We start from the raw sequence: 18,391 nt of genomic DNA on the forward strand, positions 1-18,391 counted from the left end.
ATCCTCAGCTGGGTTAGCCCCAAAGGAAGAATGACTGGACAATGGGCAAGAAAGAAGGGTATTGTGAACTGAAGGAAACTATAAGATCAAACAATAATGGGGTAGAAGATAGAAATTAACTGGTGAAACCCTGTCATTGTACAGATAAGGAAAATGAGGCCTAGAGGTAAAGTGACCTATAGGGAAGAAACAGCACACCTAGAAATTAAACCTAGGCCTTCTGACTTAAATCCAAGGCTCTTTTCAGTATATTCTATCACCTAGAAAAGTTAGTCTAAAATAGGAGTTTTTAACCTGGGGATCCATGAATTTATTTGTTTTTTTTTTTAAATTTGATAATTACATTTCAAAATAGTAGGCTTCTTTTGTAAATCTCCATTTTATCCTGTGCATTTAAAAACATTATTCTGAAGAGACAAAAGGATCCATGACATAGAAAAATGGTAAGAAACCCTGTTCTGGAGGATGAGGCGACCTTTGCAAAGATGGCAGCTAATGAGAATGCCTTTCCTTACCCCACAATGAAAAGTCCTAAAATGGAAGATGTGGCAAAGATGGTGGAAGTTCCCCAACCAGATTTCTGGGAAAATCAGCAGAGGAGTTGACGATAGAATTCCCTTACTCTTGAGTAAGCCCAAGAGAAAAATTACATGTTGGAAGTGAAGGATCATAAGATCACAGATTCAGAACAGGAAGGGACCTTAAAGGATTTCACATCCAACGTCTTCATTTTATGAAGAAACTGAAGTAAAGGGAAATGACTTTCCTAAGGTCATATCGTCAGTGGTTGAGGTAGATCAAACCCAGCTCTTCCTATCCAGAACTCTAAACACTTCTCCATGCTGTCTCACGGCATCTAATTCAATATCCAATGTCGTCCAACTCCCCTGTATGATATGGGGCGACCTTTATTCCTTTGGTCCTAGCTATAACAAGTCTAATTTCTTTTCATATATTTGAAGATGGCTCTTGGGATGAAGAAGATTTGAAAGGTAATACCAGAAGCCGTATCTTGTGAAATTAAAGAGATTCAGTGCATGGTGGTTAAAGAGGGCCTGGCAGCCAATATTAACACAACTGAGCCAGAGCAGCTGGCCAGCAGTAAGGGCACTGATAGAGACATTGGCCCTGCTTTCCAACACAGTAAGTAGAGATAGCCTGAGAATATCACTGGGCACGGGCCTGATAAATAAGCAGAGAATGTCCTTGGGAGTAGGAGCAGAGATCATAGTGGAATGCTCTAGAATTGATTCCTTCCACCTGAAATGACATCATACTTGAAATACTATAAAAAATATTCTTTCCTCACTGGCTTGCCTTATTTTTCTCTACATGTCAGATGGTGGGGTTCAAGGGCATCAAATACTACCTCTTCCAAGAACCATTCGCTGATACCCTCAAATCAGTGAGTGCCTTTACCCTCAAACCTTGCAGAGGCCTTGTGTTGTATGCTTAGTGTTCAATATTGTGCGTTGTGATTGTCTGTTTCTCATCTTCCGTTAGACTGTATGCTCCATGAGGGCAGAGGGTCTTAGCAAAGACCCTGCATACACGAAACACCTGATAAATGAACTGACGAGAGCAATGAATTAACAGTCAGAAAATCTGGGCTGAAATCTTGGCTCTACTTTGTACTCTGGGACCTAGAGGAAATCAGTCAGTCAGTCAGTCAGCAACTATTTAAAAAGAACCTATTATGTGCCAGGAAGTGCACTCAACACTGGGAATACAAAGAAAGGTTCTGTCCCTGCCCTCGGAACTCACACTCTACCAGAAGAGACAACATGCCAAATGATAACTTGCTGAATACAAGATGCACGCAGTGTAAATAAAAGGTAATCTCAGGGGGGAGGGATTAGGAGTCTGAGAAAGGCATCTCATTGAGCTGAGTTACCCCATTTATAAAATGTGGGTGTTGGATTACACTGGACCTTCTCTAAGGTCCCCTCTTGCTTTAAATCCTTTGATCGTAAACGTTTCCTGAATGAATGAACGTGTCCAAATTCATCTCATTCATATTGTGCTTTGCAAACACGGGCTGTGTGTGTGCCTGCTTGTATATATTTACATATATCCTTTGGAAAGTGCTTTCAGATTTTTCATAGTGAAAGATAAACTCGTTTAATTTAAAATCATCAGCTGGACTGAATTAGATGGGGAAAAAGGAAAAACATACACAATATCTCCATTTGTTAAATTAAACATAATTATTTCTCCTGTTACTTAATTACAAACAGACATGAATACCTCTGATTCTGACAGCTGAGATCTGCTTAAATGTTCTATTTGAATTTTGGAATGCAATGCTATGATGGGTCAGGTTCCATTGTATGCATTAAGCAAACTTGAGAGGGAAAACTGTATATTGGGAATATAATGACTTCACTATAACTAGACCTAAACTTTTAATTAACCTGCCAAGACAAATTACAACTCCCACTTCTCAGGTAACTACCGCAGACAGCTGAGACTCAACACCAACACCTCTTTGGGGAGAGAGACTAATGGCAGCCCTGGACCCAGAATGGTTTTGCATGAAAGAAAATAAAATGAACCTATTAAATAATTACTGTGGAGAACTGCGGGGGCAGAATTTTTCAAAAAAGAATAAATAATGATGCTACAGCCTACATTTTCATGAGAATTTCTTTGTGCACAATTTCCTTGTTTCTGCCTTTGAGCTGTCATAGAAGTACACATCCCTCACCATCTCATTCAATAATAACAACATCTCATATTTAGAGAGGCAGAATTGGACAATGGAAACAGCACCAGGCTGAGAGTCTAGACAGGCCTCTATCCATTCACTATACCACCTGGTGTTTCTCCAAAACAAACAAACAAACAAAAATTATATAAAAACAAATACAAAATAATTGGGCAGGAGTGAAGGGTTAGGGAGAAGAACCACCTGGTGGAATCAGGGAAGGCTTCTTGTAGGGGGCAGCACTTGAGCTGAGTTTTAAAGAAAACAAATTTGTCTTATTTAGCTCAATTTTGGCAACTCATCAGAGCTCCAAGAACGCTCTCCAAACAGTAGCACTGAAATGTTTGTTGTATTATACTGTTTGTTTCATTTTCTTTCTCTGCCCCACTGTAATGAGGGCAGATCAGAAGGGAAAATAAAGCTCAACTGGTTTTTCTTCTGCAAATAGCCCTTGTTTCCCTGTTGACTCAAGGAAGAAGATCAAAGGCAGTAATATTTGTAAAGTGCTTAGCACAGGGCCTGGTACACAGCAGGTGCTCTATAGATGCCTATTCTCTTCCTTCCCTTCTTTTCTCCCCCACATACCCCTGGAAAGGTCACCTGCTTTTTGGCTGGAATACTCCCCTCAGCAGCCATGATTGATAAGACACACAATCTTTCCATTCCTTCTGCCTGATCTATGGATTGGGTTGTCCCACCACTAGTCATCAGGGCCAGAACCAGGAATATAACTGATGCAGTGACAACTGCATTGTAGAAGCAGCAACTGTAAAAGAATTAAGAGTGATGACCAAGGTCATGGCCAATAACGATTCCAAGGGAATGATGATGAAGCCACCTCCTGACAAAGAGGGAACGGGCTCAATATGCACAGATTGTGTGGCCGTGACCAGTGAAGGAACTTATGTTGCTTGTTACTAGGGTTTTTGTCTGTTTTTTTTTCTTTTCCAATGAGGGAAGATGGGAGGAGAGAAAATAGATTTCTTTATTCATTGAAAAAGATCAAATTAACAACAACAAAAACAACTGGACAAATTACCATTAAGAGAAATGAGCAACCACATTGAAAACACAAAGGTGGGGGGAGGTGGGTAGAGAGCAAAGCATTTGAGACATTTCAGAATTTTAAAAGGAGCCAACCCAAGTAGCTGGTCATCTCTCTATCCAAGCCATCCTTCTGTCCAAACAGACAACAAAGTAAATGTGTCTGAACTTAGCCCATCATAATTTTGATTACATTACATTAAAAAGTTTTTGCACAAACAAAACCAATGCAACCAAGATTAGAAGTGAAGCAGAAAGCTAGAAAATCATTTCTACAGTCACTGTCTCTGAGAAAGGCCTCATTTCTAAAATATATAGAGAACTGAGTCAAATTTATAAGAATTCAAGTCATTCCCTAATTGATAAATGGTCAAAGGATATTGAACAGGCAGTTTTCAAATGAAGAAATTAAAGCTATCTATAGTCATAAGAAAAAATGCTCTAAATCACTATCAATTAGAGAAATGCAAATCAAAACGACTCTAAAGTACCACATCACACCTATCACATTGGCTAACATGACAAAAAAAGAAAATGATAAATATTAGAGATGATATGGGAAAATTTGAACATTGATGCACTGTTGGTGGAGTTGTGAACTGATCCAACCAATTCTGGAAAGCAATTTGGAACTATGCCCAAAGCGCTATAAAATTGCACATACCCTTTGATCTAGCAATACCACTACTAGGTCTATATCCCAAAGAGATCATGCAAATAGGAAAAGGACTAACATTTACAAAAATATTTATAGAAACTCTTTTTGTGGTGACAAAGAATTAGAAATTGAGAGGATGCCCATTAACTGGGGAATGGCTGAACAAGTTATGGTGTATGAATGTAATGAAATACTATTGTTCCATAAGAAATGTTGAGTAGGTAGATTTCAGAAAAACCTGGAAAGACTTGCAAAAACTGATGCTGAGTGAAGTGAGCAGCATCAAGAGAAAGCTGTACACAGTAACAGCAACATTGTGCCGTGACCAACTTTGTTAGACTCAGCTCTTCTGAGCAATGCAATGATTTAAGACAATTCCGAAAGACTCATGATGGAAAATGCTATACATGCCCAGAGAAAGAACTATGGAATCTGAATGCAGATCAGAGAATGCTATTTTATTTTTTTCTTTCTCATGGTTTTTCCATTTTGTTCTGATTCTTCTTTCACAACATGACTAATGTGGAAATATGTTTAGTATGATTGTACATATATAGCCTATATCAGATTGCCTGCTGTCTTAGGCAGGGGGGAGGGGAGGAAGGAGAAAAAATTTAGAACTCAAATTTTATAAAAGTGAATGTTTAATACTAATGATAAATAAATGAATATTTTTAAAAGGCAAATATAAAAAAACTTTATAGTATTTATTAATTCAATTTCTGTCTTTCTTGATTCTCTGGGATTTTCTAAACATAGCTTCATATAATCTGCAAATAGGAATTATTTCATCTCCATTTTGGTGATGTTTATACCTCTGATTTTGTTTCTTGTCAAAACTAGAATTTGTTGGGCTATATCAAATAATACCGGGAAGAAAAGTCACGCTTGTGCTACATTAGAAGGCATAATTTGTATTTTTAAAAAATCCTATCAAATACAAGATGAATAAATAAACTTGCCCCATCTTTTTACAAAAATAACAGTGTGGACATGGAAAAAATTATTTCCTACTCATCCCACATCTGTATTCCACAGAAACATGACCAAAGACAATATGGAGAAGAGTTATACCTCCCTTTGTCCATATATGTAGTGAAACAGATATGGTGATCTATCCACAGAGATACCAAAGTGAGTATGGGGAAACGTGATATCTTTAATTCCCTTACCAATAGCAGTTGTGAGAAATGAAACGACTTCAGATTCCTTTCCATCATTGTAGAAAGCCAGGTGCCAAATCCCGGAATCCAAATATTGAATGAAGCCAGTCTCATGGCTGGAGGGAGGGACAGAGCCTCGGGACTGGCGTTGAGGGCCTTCCAAACTCCTCACCTCCTGAGTTAAGAGTCGCCTCCCATCCAAGAGTTCCACAAAATCAAACTAAAGAATAAAGAAAAAAGGAAGGGAGAGAAGAAAATCAGCAGGCTGTTTTAGGTTAACTCCAAATGTCTGTCCTAGGTTTTTAATGTAAGGAAATCCAAGATGGGAGATGGGAGAGAGGTTAATGCCATTTGATGGTTGATTAACCAACACAAACTTCCCAAACTGCATTTCTCTTGGGAATCTTGTCCATTAGTGAATTCAGAATAACTGCATTCCCCCCTACCCCCATCCTTCTCCTGCCACATCCATGGCTGATTTTTATACTGTTGGGCACAGTATAACTACCTGAATTCCAGAGCTAGAATAAACCTGAAGGATCCATTATTTCCTCTGCCTCTAAATTAGACCACACATCAATCATCCTAGACAGATTTTTCTTTTTAAATTTCCCTGTAACTTAAAAGAAAATAACTTTGAAAGACTTAAGAATTTTAATCAATGTGATGACCAATATGACTTTCAAAGGCCAATGATGAAGCTTGCCTCCCATGTGATGTGATAGACCAGAGGTACAGAACGAGACACACATTTTTGGGCATGGTCAAACAGTTTTTCTTTTGTTTTTCTTGATTATATTTATTTTTTACAAGGAAGGCATCTAGGAGGGGGGAGGGAGAAGTTAGTGAGATGTGACAGAGATATAAGGGGAAGAAAAAGAAAGAAAGAAGGGGGAGGGAGGAAGGAAGGAAAAAGGAAGAAAAACAATATAATATTTTAAAAATTCAATGGAAAACAAAAAGAAGTTCAGAAGAGGACATAAATTGGACAATGTTGCTAAATAATTAGCTGATATAAACTTTGAAAAACAAAACTTATATAACAGAAGTTGGATTTTATATACAATTCCTTTTTTGTTCTTCTGTTTAAATGTTTGTTGATCACTGTTAAGTCTGTAAGAAAAATATATAAAAATGATAAAATATCACTTTTTTTGGAGAGGAGATGAATTCAAGAAGGAAAAAAGAGAAAGAGGTAGAGAGGGAAGAAGGAAAGGAGGCAACTATGTTGAGGAAGGAAACCTAGGGATTTAGATCTAGAACGGCCCCCGACATTTTAGTCCACCCCCCTTTTTTTTTTTTTTTTACCAAGAGGCAACAGCTGAAGGAAGCAGACTCATGAATGACTACTCATTGGGAATATCACAGAGGGGATTTTAGTCTAATAAGAATGGCCTTTGAAATGGTAAACGGCCTCTGAAATCTCTTCTAAATCTAAGATTTTGTCGTTATGTGAGAAATGTGTTGCTAGAAAGGGCTAATGAGAAATTTTTCTAAATCTTCTTTATCACGAACTCAGTTCAACAGACATTGTCACACTCCTACAATGTGTAGCACACTGTGCCTGGCACTATGGCTACAGAACTGAAGAGTGACAGATTCCCTGCCCTCAAGGAGTTTACAGTCTAATGGGGGGACATGATACATATGTGTATATACACGTATATACACATTTATGTATATATGTATCTGTCTGTTTACTTATCAATGTGACACAAAATTTAATGTGGTAGGAGAGATCAAGAAGATAATGACAGACAGGGGAGGGAGAGCTTCCTTCTAGCCCAAGAATGAGGTAGGGAGGCCCCATGGAGGAGGTGGCCATGGGGCTGTGACTTGAAGGAAGAGAGGATTTCCACAGGCAGAGATCAGGTGGGATTATCGTCTATGCATGTGCAAATGGTAAGAGAGAAGCAGGGACGGGATGAGATGGACTGACAGTGAGCAGCTTAGTTTGTCTAGAATGTGGAAAGGGCAATAGGTAGATGGAGAATGCTGCTTGGAAAGTTACATTTAGTATTTGTAGGATTTAGGACTGGACTCTCTCTCTCTCTCTCTCTCTCTCTCTGTCTCACCTAATTGCCCCCAAAACTACATCTTCTAGTCTGGAACCACACTGTGAAGGGGCCCTGAATGTTAAGCTAAGGAGTCTGTACTTCATCTTATGGACAATGGGGAACCTATGCTTAAAAATCTATAGGGATTAAAAAAGAAACCTTACCAGTTTGAGATTTCAGGTATGGCAGGAGATAATACAAGAGAATATAATATTTGGAGTTAGAATTATAGACCTTTACAGCTAGATAGGATTTTATGAGGCATTTAGTCCAACTCCATTTTACAGATGAGAAAGTGAAGGCCAAGAGATGAAGTGATATTCCCAAAAAAATTAACAAGCTGAAGTAAATAAATTAAATAATAAAGTAAACAGTTGAGATGAATACTTCCTGCTTAGGACATAGAGTTGATGCCCCTGGATATGAGTAGACTGGAGGAAACCCATCAATGAGGACTCCTGATTACCTGTGTGTGTGAAGGAGGAAGGCCTTTTCTGCCATAAATCCCAACCAGAGCTGCTTTTCCCAAGGACACGTTGAATTTCAGATGCACTGGGTGATCTATGAACACCTGAGATCTCCAAAAAATGCCTGGAGGGATTTTCTGGGACGCCCTTCTCCCCACGTCGATTTCTCCCGAGTCGATAAAACTCTCCTCTGGAAAGAAACTACTAGGCTTTCCTAGAAAGACAGGGGTGGGAGGGGAAAAAAACACAACAGAAGTCTAATTAATTCACAATCAAATAAAGACATGAGGCACCCTTGAGCATACAGATTATGAAGCGTTGACTCATGGCCTTCTGAATGGTTCCATGTCCAAGGTCTTCACTCAAAATGGAGAGTCAAAACATTTGTAACTTTCTTTTTTAAAGACAACAATAATAACTCTAATTTATAGAGTGATTTCCCTTCAAGGGAGTCAGTGTAAAAAATTACTACTTCTGCCTTACAGACGAGGAAATGGAGAGTTGGCAATCTGCCTAATGTCACATATTTGGTAAATTCAAGACCTAGGAGATGCACATAGCTTCTCAGAACCTAAAGTAAGTAATAAGAGTAGTCATTTCAACAGTGTTTAGAGGACTCGCAAGTTCTCAGAAGGCTTAGGACTTGCACCTGTCTACTATATCTGATTCCATTTGTTGAAGTCTTTCTTCACAACTACCTGGTGAAGCGGTAACATCAATACCTCCCTTATATCTGAGAGAATTGATGGTCAGAGACTTGTTCAAGTTAGTCAGTATCTTCTCAACATAAGTCCAGACCTCTATCCATAACTCTACACTGTCATAATTCTCATTTTACTGATGGAGAAACTGATCCCCAGAGAAGAAGCATAATTACTCAAGATCACAGAGCTAAAAAGGGAGTACTGGAGTCAGGATTGGAAGCCAACACAACCCCAAATCCAGAGCTCTTCCTACTAAACCATGGTGCCTCATGGTTCTTTCTTGGCTCAGGTTTTTCTGCTAGAAATATGCATGTCTCCAAAGCAGCATGGGTCCTCCCCAAGGCCCATCTGTTTACTGCATAACTCCACAGCTTGCTATGTTTTGATTCTAAAAATAATAATTTGCTGTTATATACAATTTTGTGGATGTGTGTAGTATGTGTAAAAGCACACACTCAAAATAGCAAGAGAAAGAAAATAGGTGTGATTAATAAATTTCCAACTCAAAATAACAGTTTTAGAGTGGGTGGTATGTTATGGGCAGATCACCCTGCACTGAGAATAGTAACCGGTCATGCCAAAACAAGATGACATATTCAGTAACTAAGTACCAGGATGGCAACTTTGTTGAAGTAGGAAGAGAATAATGGATTAATAAAATGCTGTAGAATTCCATTGGTACGACCATGGATTAAATGGGGGTGGAGTAGGGAGGGGAGGCAGGTACACTACAGGAAGAGGCTGAAAAGATGCTTTGAGATTATTTGGTCAAACTCATCCCCTTCCATTTTAACAATTAACAATAATAATAGCTAAGGCTATCTGAGGTGTTTACAAAGAGCTTTATATACAGTGTCTCATTTGATCCCCTCAAAAACTTAGTCAACTGTGTTATTGACCCCATTTTACAGATGAGAAAACAAAGAAGTTATGTGACTTGCCCATTGTCACAAACTTAGTAAGAGACGAGATGTGAACCCAGGTCTCTCCCAAATCCAAAGTCAGAGCTCTTTAACAGGGGAAGAAGAGACTGAGGTTCACAGTTGGGAAGCCCAAGGTCATAGGTGAGCCAGCAATCAAATCTACATCTCATGGCTTCAAATGGAGAGCTCTTTCCTACTGAGTCCGTCAAAGTAGGAATGTTAAAACCTCTAGTGGGAAACTACAAGATCATTGGTCTGGAGCTAGAAGAGCACCTCAGAGACTAGCTAGTTCAATCCCTTTATTTTCCAGATAAGGAAATTGAGGCCCAGAGGGCTTAAATGACTGATCCAATGTCACAAAGGCAGTTAAGCATCAGAGATGCTTTCTGGGCTTTTTAGAAAGCAGGTCTTGAACACAAAGATCAGTAAAGCATTATCTGGGTGACCATTTTCTCTTCTTTGTTGGAATGAATGAAATCAGGACAATACTACAGATGGCCCCAAATCACTCTGGCTAGGGGTCCAATCTACTTCAGTCACTCAAAAACCAGAAAATTACCATTAACCTGCCTGTTTTCCATCTTACAAGAGTTCTCTCCCATTCCATGAGAAAGAATTTTACTGTCTGCTAGAATGGGTTCCTACATGGTCTATCAAACTCAACTTTCTTCCTTGACTTGTCCAAATTTACTCAGCCTCTGGAAGTGCCACACATTCAAACCTCTGGCTTGATCTTGGTTTCTGCAGGGAGAGAGTTAGTTTAAGACCAAGGTTGCTACAGCATCTCCCTTGCACTTTCTTTGGGGGGGGGCAGGTTGTCAGAGGATGAGGGGGAGGCCAGGAGTTTGGTAGAAGATGGCATCTCCTATCCCAGGTTATACCTTCCCTTGGAGAACACTAGCCTTTGTGACTCCAGAAAGGAGAGGCCTGAGGAAGGCAGAGATAAAGTTAGGAGAGGGAAGTCACTGACCTGACACAGCCCCCCCTCTAATGAAATAAGGGCAGGAGTGGCCCCCTCTAGAAGGCTTACTAGAATGCAAAGGTTTTTTCAGAGGCCTCCATTCACACTGCCTAGAACCAAAAGGTTCCCCAAATACTGTTCCAAAAAAACACACAATGGATTATCTTCAGTCACTTAGAATGGGTTCTAGGAGAAAGAGCTTTGAATTCAGGGTCATTAGACCTTGATTCGTTCTGATAGTTCCTAGCTATGGACTCTAGATGAGTCCATTCACCTTTCCCTGACCCTGTCTCCTCATCTACCAAATTCCCATTTTATGGCTGAGAAATGGGAATGGGAACAGGAAACCTGTCACAGGGTCAGAGGGAAGAAGGTCAGTGCAACGCAGAATCATGTTTTAGGGTCTAAAGCACTGGGCCTGGAGTCAGAGGGCACAGGTCCAAATCCCAAAGCTGCCACTCATAATTTGTGTGACTATGGGTAAATCATTTCACTCTGAGCCTCAGTTTTCATCCTTGTAAAATAAAGCAGTTTCCTCTCAGTCTCTGAGGTCTCATTCAACTCTAATTCCTCTGAACCTAACTATGAATTATTACAATTAGTTTTTATTACTTTGTTAAGTCAGTCTCTGATCTTCAATACATGACTGACCAAAAGATACGTGTTTGGGCCAGGCACTGGCAAAGTCATCTGACTTCCCTCAGGGTCTGTTGGAAGGGGAATGGCAGGACTGGAGAGTGAACCAGCCATCTTTTCTAGTGAGAGTGAACTAGCCATCTTCACCTCCAGGAGAGGAACACTCTGGAGTGAAGATAGAGCACAGGCCAGGAGCTCTGTCTCCAGGCCACTTCTGTAACCACTAAAGAATCCGAAGGCATTTGGAGTGACAGGAAGAGAGATGGAAGATAAAAACACTGCTTATCAGGCTGCTTGCCCCGGATAATTAAACACACTTGTTTTGGAAAAGTGTATGTTAGGATTTCCTGCCAGACTTCAAGCCTTTCTAGGAACGGAGCTGGGCCAGCAGTCTGGGTGGAGACATTCGAATCAAGACAAAGTACGTCTCAATGCAGAGTAATGACCACAAATGACAACAATAACTCACATTTTTAGAGCACTTTAAGATTTACAAAGTATGTTCTTCACAACAACCCTGTGAGTCAGGAAATGAGAGAATTATGATGCCCACTCTATACGTGATACTCTGTATCCAACAGGAGAGGACTCTTCTGATTCCCCCATGCTAGTGCCTCTCCCCCAAACCTGAAACTGTCTCGGATATGTGTATATTCTGTATCTATTGATATACAGCCATATGCTGTTTTCCTCCATAGACGATAATCCCCTTGAGGACAGGGACTGTTTAGTTGTTTAATTTGTATCTCCAGAGCCCAGCACAACGTGTAGTACTTAACAGATGCTTTTTGAAAAAAAGACCAAAAGATTTGCCCAAAGTCCCTCTGCTGCTCAGTGCCAGAGCTCGGACCTGAAGCCGGGCTGCATGATCCCAAATCTAGGCCATTCTTTCCATTGCCCTGGACTTGGAGCCCTAAATAAGTGAAGTTCAACTGACCAAGCACATACTATAATGGTGGCTGCACACGAAATTTAACTTCTATGCATCTCTGGCTGCCCATCTGTAAAAAGTGTTACCTTTTCCATATTACATATGAAGATGCTGAGGCTTTAAGAAGGAAGAAAGGACAGGACAGGACAGGAGAGGAAAGGAAGGACAGGAGAGGAGAGGGCAAAGGAGGGGACAGGAAAAGAAGGGAAGGGATGGGGAGGGTAGGGAAAGGTAGGGGGAAGGGAGGAGAAGGTAGGGGAGGGGAGGGAAAACATTTATTAAGTGTTCACTATGTGCCAGGCACCATGTTAAGTGCTTTAAAAATATTATCTCATTTGATCCACATAACAAGATTTGGAAACAGTTGCTATTATTTTCACTCCATTTCACAGTTGAGACAGATAGGGGTTAAATGATTTGCCCAAGGTCACACAGCTAACACGCATCTGAAACTGAATTTGAACTCAAGTCTTCCTGACTCCAGGCCCAGCATTCTATGCCACTACCTACTAACTTTATGGGCGTTTGTCATAAAACAGAAACACTTCCCAGATTGTGAGCTCTCTGAGGGAAGGAACAGTCATTCTCATTTTCACATTTTCTCTCCCCCTGCCCCATCCCCTTCCTCTCTCTGTTTCTTTCTCTCTTCCTTCCTCTTTCTCTATCTCTATCCCTCTCCCCTCTCCTTCTTTCCTTCCCTTTTCTCTCTCCTCTTTCTCCTTTCTCTCTCTTTCCTCCCCTTCCTTCCTCTCCTCCTCTTTCCTTCCTTTCCCTTGTCTCTCCCTACCTACCTCTCCCTAACCCCGCTCCCCCCACTCTTTATCTGTCTGTCTCTTTTTCTCTTGGTCTCTATATCTAACCCCAGAACTAATGAAGTTTGGGGGGCATAGTAGGCCCACTTTACAAATGTGCGTTCAAATGGGTCGAATGTGCAATGACTAAACGTGAGCTGTTAAGTGTAAGGAAGGGACAGTAACACTTGCATCAGCTCTTTCCTCACTGCAGGCGGCCGGGCAAGGAGAGTGCTTTGTAAAACACTCTATAAAATGGGAGCGATTATTTTCTCATGTGCTATTAAAGGGCACGACTGGATATATCCGAATTCCTGGGATTTGTTGTTGTTGTCAGAGCTGTCTGGAGACACTTGGGAGAACAAAAAGTCATCTGTAAAGGAAGCACGTAAGGAGAAACTTTTTGTAAACTGCATCTGGGGAATAAGGAATGAAAATGCCTTTTGCAGCAGTTAAGAACTCCTGTCAAGTACCCTCACAATGCACATTTAATGGTGAAATGGTGGCTGTTGGGGCATTGTTGTGGCAATAAAATATTTTACTGTTTTAAATAATAAAATTCAATTTAAATGTTAAACTCCATATGTTGTCATTCCCAGGCAAACTCCTCAGCAGAAACATCAGGTTTTTAGCTTCAAACTGCTAAATGTCATTTTAATTAAAATTATATATATAATTTTTAAAAAGTTGAAATGCACACCACCATTAAAAGTACCCACTGATTCCTCTGCCACGAGCAGGGAAAAGGGTTTGCATTTAAGTCCAAATGGTAGGAATGCTCCCCAGTCCCTTGCACTTATAAAATATAACACCCATAGCTGCTATGGTTCAGAAAGTTCATGGACAGAAGTCTGATTCATAAAAAGCTGAAAAAGGGAAAACAAATTCCTGGGAAGGAATGTTCCCTGGTTTGATTTCTGGGGACCCCATACAACAAAGCCCTTGTCCTGAGATGTGAACAGAAGAGCTGCTGGGGGGACAGAGGCAGGAGGATTTCGGAGGGGGGGGGGAGTTTAAGGAATAATCCATTGGATTCTGGGAACTGAAGCATTTATCATGGAAAGAAGAAATGGGGCCAAGTTAGCTCTTCCTAAGGAGATATTTCTTGTCATGGGGGAAATGGGTGGGTGGGATACAAGGCAGATTTGAAGTAGGATTTCCCTGAATAAAGCCAGTTCTACACAGGAAAATAAATAGCCCTACTTAGAAACTGCTTTTGCATTTTACCACTTTGCTAGAAAACTGTATCCTCTCCACTTTTCTTGTGGCCTTTAAAATAACAGCTCACATTTCAGGAGAAAAGGGTATTTTCTTCCCAGGAAGTGAGTTGGAGTGGTTTTTAACCCCATTTTACATATGAGGAAACTGAGGGCAGGAGGGGGAAAATTATTTATAGAATCATTGGTTTAGAGCTGGAAGAGACCTAAGACAGACCATTAAATCCAACCCTTCTCATTTTACAGGTGAGAGAAATGAAACTTTGAAAAGGGACTTATCCAAAGTCACTGGGGTCTTTTGTTAAGTAGCAGTCAGTAGCTGAACCTGGGCCCTTTGCCTCTAATGACAGTGTTCCTTCCATTAACTTTGCTATGGCTGCCAATACTGTCCCATGGCCTCATTCATTCACTCTGGAAGGTTGGATAAACTCTTACAGACAAATCATATAAACTTCTACAGGCCAAGGGTGAATTCGTTTGTCTTCCTGTCCCAGATGAGGAGGTAAGTAGAAAATATTCTCCCTGGATGGCTTTGGAGAGAGTACGGGGCTGAATATACTATTGTACAGAAAACAGAACTATCAAAATGGAAAATCCCAATCTAGGGAATGTTCCCAAATCTGTCAAAAATGAAAGGAGGTGAATAACATGGTATGGGGCAAAAAGAGCTGGATTTGGATCCAGATTGGGGCAACGAGGTGTATAGAGTAATGGGCCTGGAGTCAGGAAGACCCATCTCTATGAGTTTAAATTAGGCCTCAGATACTAGCTGTATGACCTTGGGCAAGTCACTTAACCCTGTGTGCTTTAGTTTCCCCATCTATAAAATGAGTGGAGAAGGAAATGACAAACCACTCCTATATCTTTGCTAATAAAATCCCAAAATGGGGTCACGAAGAGGTAAACAACTGAAAAATGGCTAAACAAGAAGTTTCAAAGTCTGTTATGTGATAATAACAAGTGACACTCATTTAATTTAATAGCTACCAATGTACTTTACATACATTATAGTGGTTGATTCTCATCATAACTAGTGGAGGGAAAAAGTACTATGGGTAATATTATAACCATTTTACAGATGGGAAAACTGAGTCTTACAGACATGTAGCAATTTAGTATCAAGGATTACCTTGGAAACTCCACTAGTACAACAAAGAGTTAAAAAGTGACTTGCTAAGGTCATTCTCTTAACTCTACACTCACTAGTATAGCAGGAAGGGTTGGCTCTGGAACCAGGGAAACTGGATTCAAATTCTAAGCTGTGTTATTTATTTTTAGTGACTAATATTAAATGAATCATTAAGCATCTTTTGGCTTCCATTTCCTCATCAGTACAAGGAGCAGGTTGGTAGTTTCTGAGGTCCTTTCCATGTCTAGACCTATGATCTTGTAAGAAATAATAATTATTATTAAGAATAGTCAGGATTTTGATAGCACTTTAAGGTTTGCAAAGTCCTTTATATATGTGATTTCATTTAACCCTTACCTAATGAGATGGGTGTTACTATTACCTCCATTTTACAGATGAGGAAACTGAGGCCCAAAGAGGAACAGGAATTTGTCCAGGGTTGCACAGCTAGTACGTGTCTGCAGTGAGATTCCTGAGTCTAGCACTCAGAGTCGACATAAGTAGGTTAGTCCAAGATACAATGGTCAAACATCCTGAGGTCAGCAGGCTTTCCTTCCTTCCCAAGTTACAGGGGAGAGGCAGCAGGGTACAAAATATTTTGTCCTTGAAAATCTTTAAAGGCCTTTAAAGGGACTCTTAACATGTGCTGCAGGAATTTTGATGGGAAAATAATGAACTCATTTTCACGAATGTCTAAGTTTAGCATTTCACTCAATGATATAAAAATGTTATTCTGAGAATGGGTCCATAGCCTTCATCAGAACACCAAAGGGGTCCATGACACAGAGATTTAAGAATCCCCATCTTCAAAAAGGACTTTAGAGCTCATCTGGCCCAAACCACTTCTTTGAGAGCCAAGAGAGCCAAGCATCAGGGTGAGAATATCCACCCAGGGCCTCTGAGGCAGCTTTTCTGTTTTTGATTTTCCCACTTCACCATACCCTGGGTTTCTGTCTCTGTTGTATCATTACTAGCCTTGAGAGCTAGCAAGTCCCTTATCTTTACAATAAATCATTTCCTTATCTTTAACTAGACCAAGAGAATTCATGCAGTACTACATGATGTCACAGAATGAGTACTGGATTTGGAGTCTGGGAACCTGGGTATGAAACCCAACTCTGAGTCTGGAAAAGTCACTTGGACAGTCTAGATGATCTCTGTGGTCCCTTCTTGCTCAGATCCAAAGATGCCATGGCCTGCCTCATAAGGGGGTTGTACAGCTGAGCACTGGTTACACTCTTCTCTGAATTTCAGTTTCCTCATCTGCAAAATGGGCATAAAAGTCTCTAACACTACCTACCTACCTCACCAGGTGTCAGTGAGGAAAGAACTCAGAAACTGCAGAGCAAGACAAAAATGTGAGCTATGGTTGTCATTATAGGGCTGGGAAAAAGAGTATAGGGACAGCCTGTGGACAAATAATAGAGTATAGTACATGATTCTCTAACCATCAAATCAAAAGTTGTTTTTTTCCCCTAGGAGATCTGTTGACCTTGGCTGAGACAAGTTGAAATCCTTTTACTACTTTCACATACCTTTTGCCTTCCAGGAGTGCCCTGAGTGAGTGATCTTGATCTGTAGTCCTAAAGGGGTGAGTTCAAATCCCACCTTAGATATTTACTATCTGTGTGACCCTGGGCAAGTCATACCACCTTTCTAGGCCTCAGTTTTCTCATCTGTAAAATGAAGGGGTTTGGACTTAATGACCACTAAGGTCCCTTCAAGTTCTAAATCATGAAACCATGAGTCTCAGTTTTCTCACCTGCAAAATGGGCTTGGGGAAGTGAGGAGGAGAAAGAAGGACATAGAGTAAAAGAGCATCGGACACAGGAAATCTGGGACACCTGGCCTGGGTGTCTTCGGAACATTTCGTAATTGTATTGGGGCAGCACCACTGAGTTCCTATTCCCATTCCATTTTGTAGTTTACGTGTTATTTTTGCTTCCAATGCATTAACTTATACTTACAATACTTTAGTCTCCTTAGTGACTGTCTGAAATTTATTTGGTTATCAAAATAAACGGCTCCATTCTGACAGGGAGGAGGGAATGCAGCACTGATGGGCAATTTTGCTTTCATTACAGAAGGAGAAAAAGCTATCCCTGCCCATATGATTCAATCAGCAGAAAGCTTGTTTGCTTAAGGTCTGGGGTCCCTCTCCCACCATTAATAAACAGCCTAAGTTGACCCAGGCTTACTAGGGAAGGCTTTTGTGTCTAGAGCCCAGGACTATCCAGAGATGGCTATGTTCACTTTCAAAATCCCAGTCTGAAATGCAATTTTTATGTTGTTCCCATCAAAGAGCCTATGTTCATGCAAAATACTGGGTAGGGATCTGGGTGTGTTATATACATACATGACGTAGGGAGGCAGCAGAAATACCCACCAAGCGGGAATGTCAGAGGATCTGGGTTAGAGTGCCTGATCTGCTCCCTGCTGGCAGTGTGACCTTGGCCAAATCCCTCCCCACTTCTCAGTGTTGATTACTTCAACTAAAGAAGGGAACAATACCCTTTGTTCTCCATTTTCCTCACAGGGTTGTTGTGATGAATATATTTTATGAGCTATAACTTTGGAGATCATCATTTTTCCACACATAGTCACATATACACGTGTGTATATACATATATGCATACACATATATGTACACACATACATAGATACATGCGTGTGTACACACACACACACAGAAGTTTGAGTCTTGGCTCTACCACTTGACATCCTACAACTGTTTGAAAGTCATCTAACCCTTCTGGGTCTCAGTTTCTTCTGTCAAATGGGGATAATATCTGCCCTACTTACTTCACAGAGTTATGTGAGAAAAGCCCTTTGTAAACCTTTAAAGCACTACAGAAATTCCAAGATGCTAATATGGTTAAAATATAAATGCACGGAATTGCACCAAATGACTTTCGGATTCTTCCCAATTTTATAATTCTGTGATTCGACCATTCAGAAAGCACGTTGTATTTAGTATCATTTCATCCCCAGGCACTGTGCCGA

General features: G+C 40.4%; 1 protein-coding gene across 2 annotated transcripts in view; it reads right to left on the minus strand.

The window, feature by feature from the left end:
* Window positions 1-18,391, minus strand: part of TENM4 (teneurin transmembrane protein 4) — a 1,707,472-nt gene that overhangs the window by 262,992 nt on the left and 1,426,089 nt on the right. For both annotated transcript variants that reach the window (XM_069070949.1, XM_069070950.1), the window contains 2 exons: window positions 8,096-8,310; window positions 5,582-5,792 (listed from right to left, as the gene is read on the minus strand). In XM_069070949.1, coding sequence (XP_068927050.1) covers window positions 5,582-5,792; window positions 8,096-8,310 — 426 coding nt within the window. The remainder of the gene's footprint in view (window positions 1-5,581; window positions 5,793-8,095; window positions 8,311-18,391) is intronic.

This window comes from Petaurus breviceps, unplaced genomic scaffold (genome assembly GCF_028583685.1).
Source record: "Petaurus breviceps papuanus isolate PSGF00001 unplaced genomic scaffold, PetGlider_PUasm1.0 90823, whole genome shotgun sequence".
NCBI classification, from domain to species: domain Eukaryota; kingdom Metazoa; phylum Chordata; class Mammalia; order Diprotodontia; family Petauridae; genus Petaurus; species Petaurus breviceps.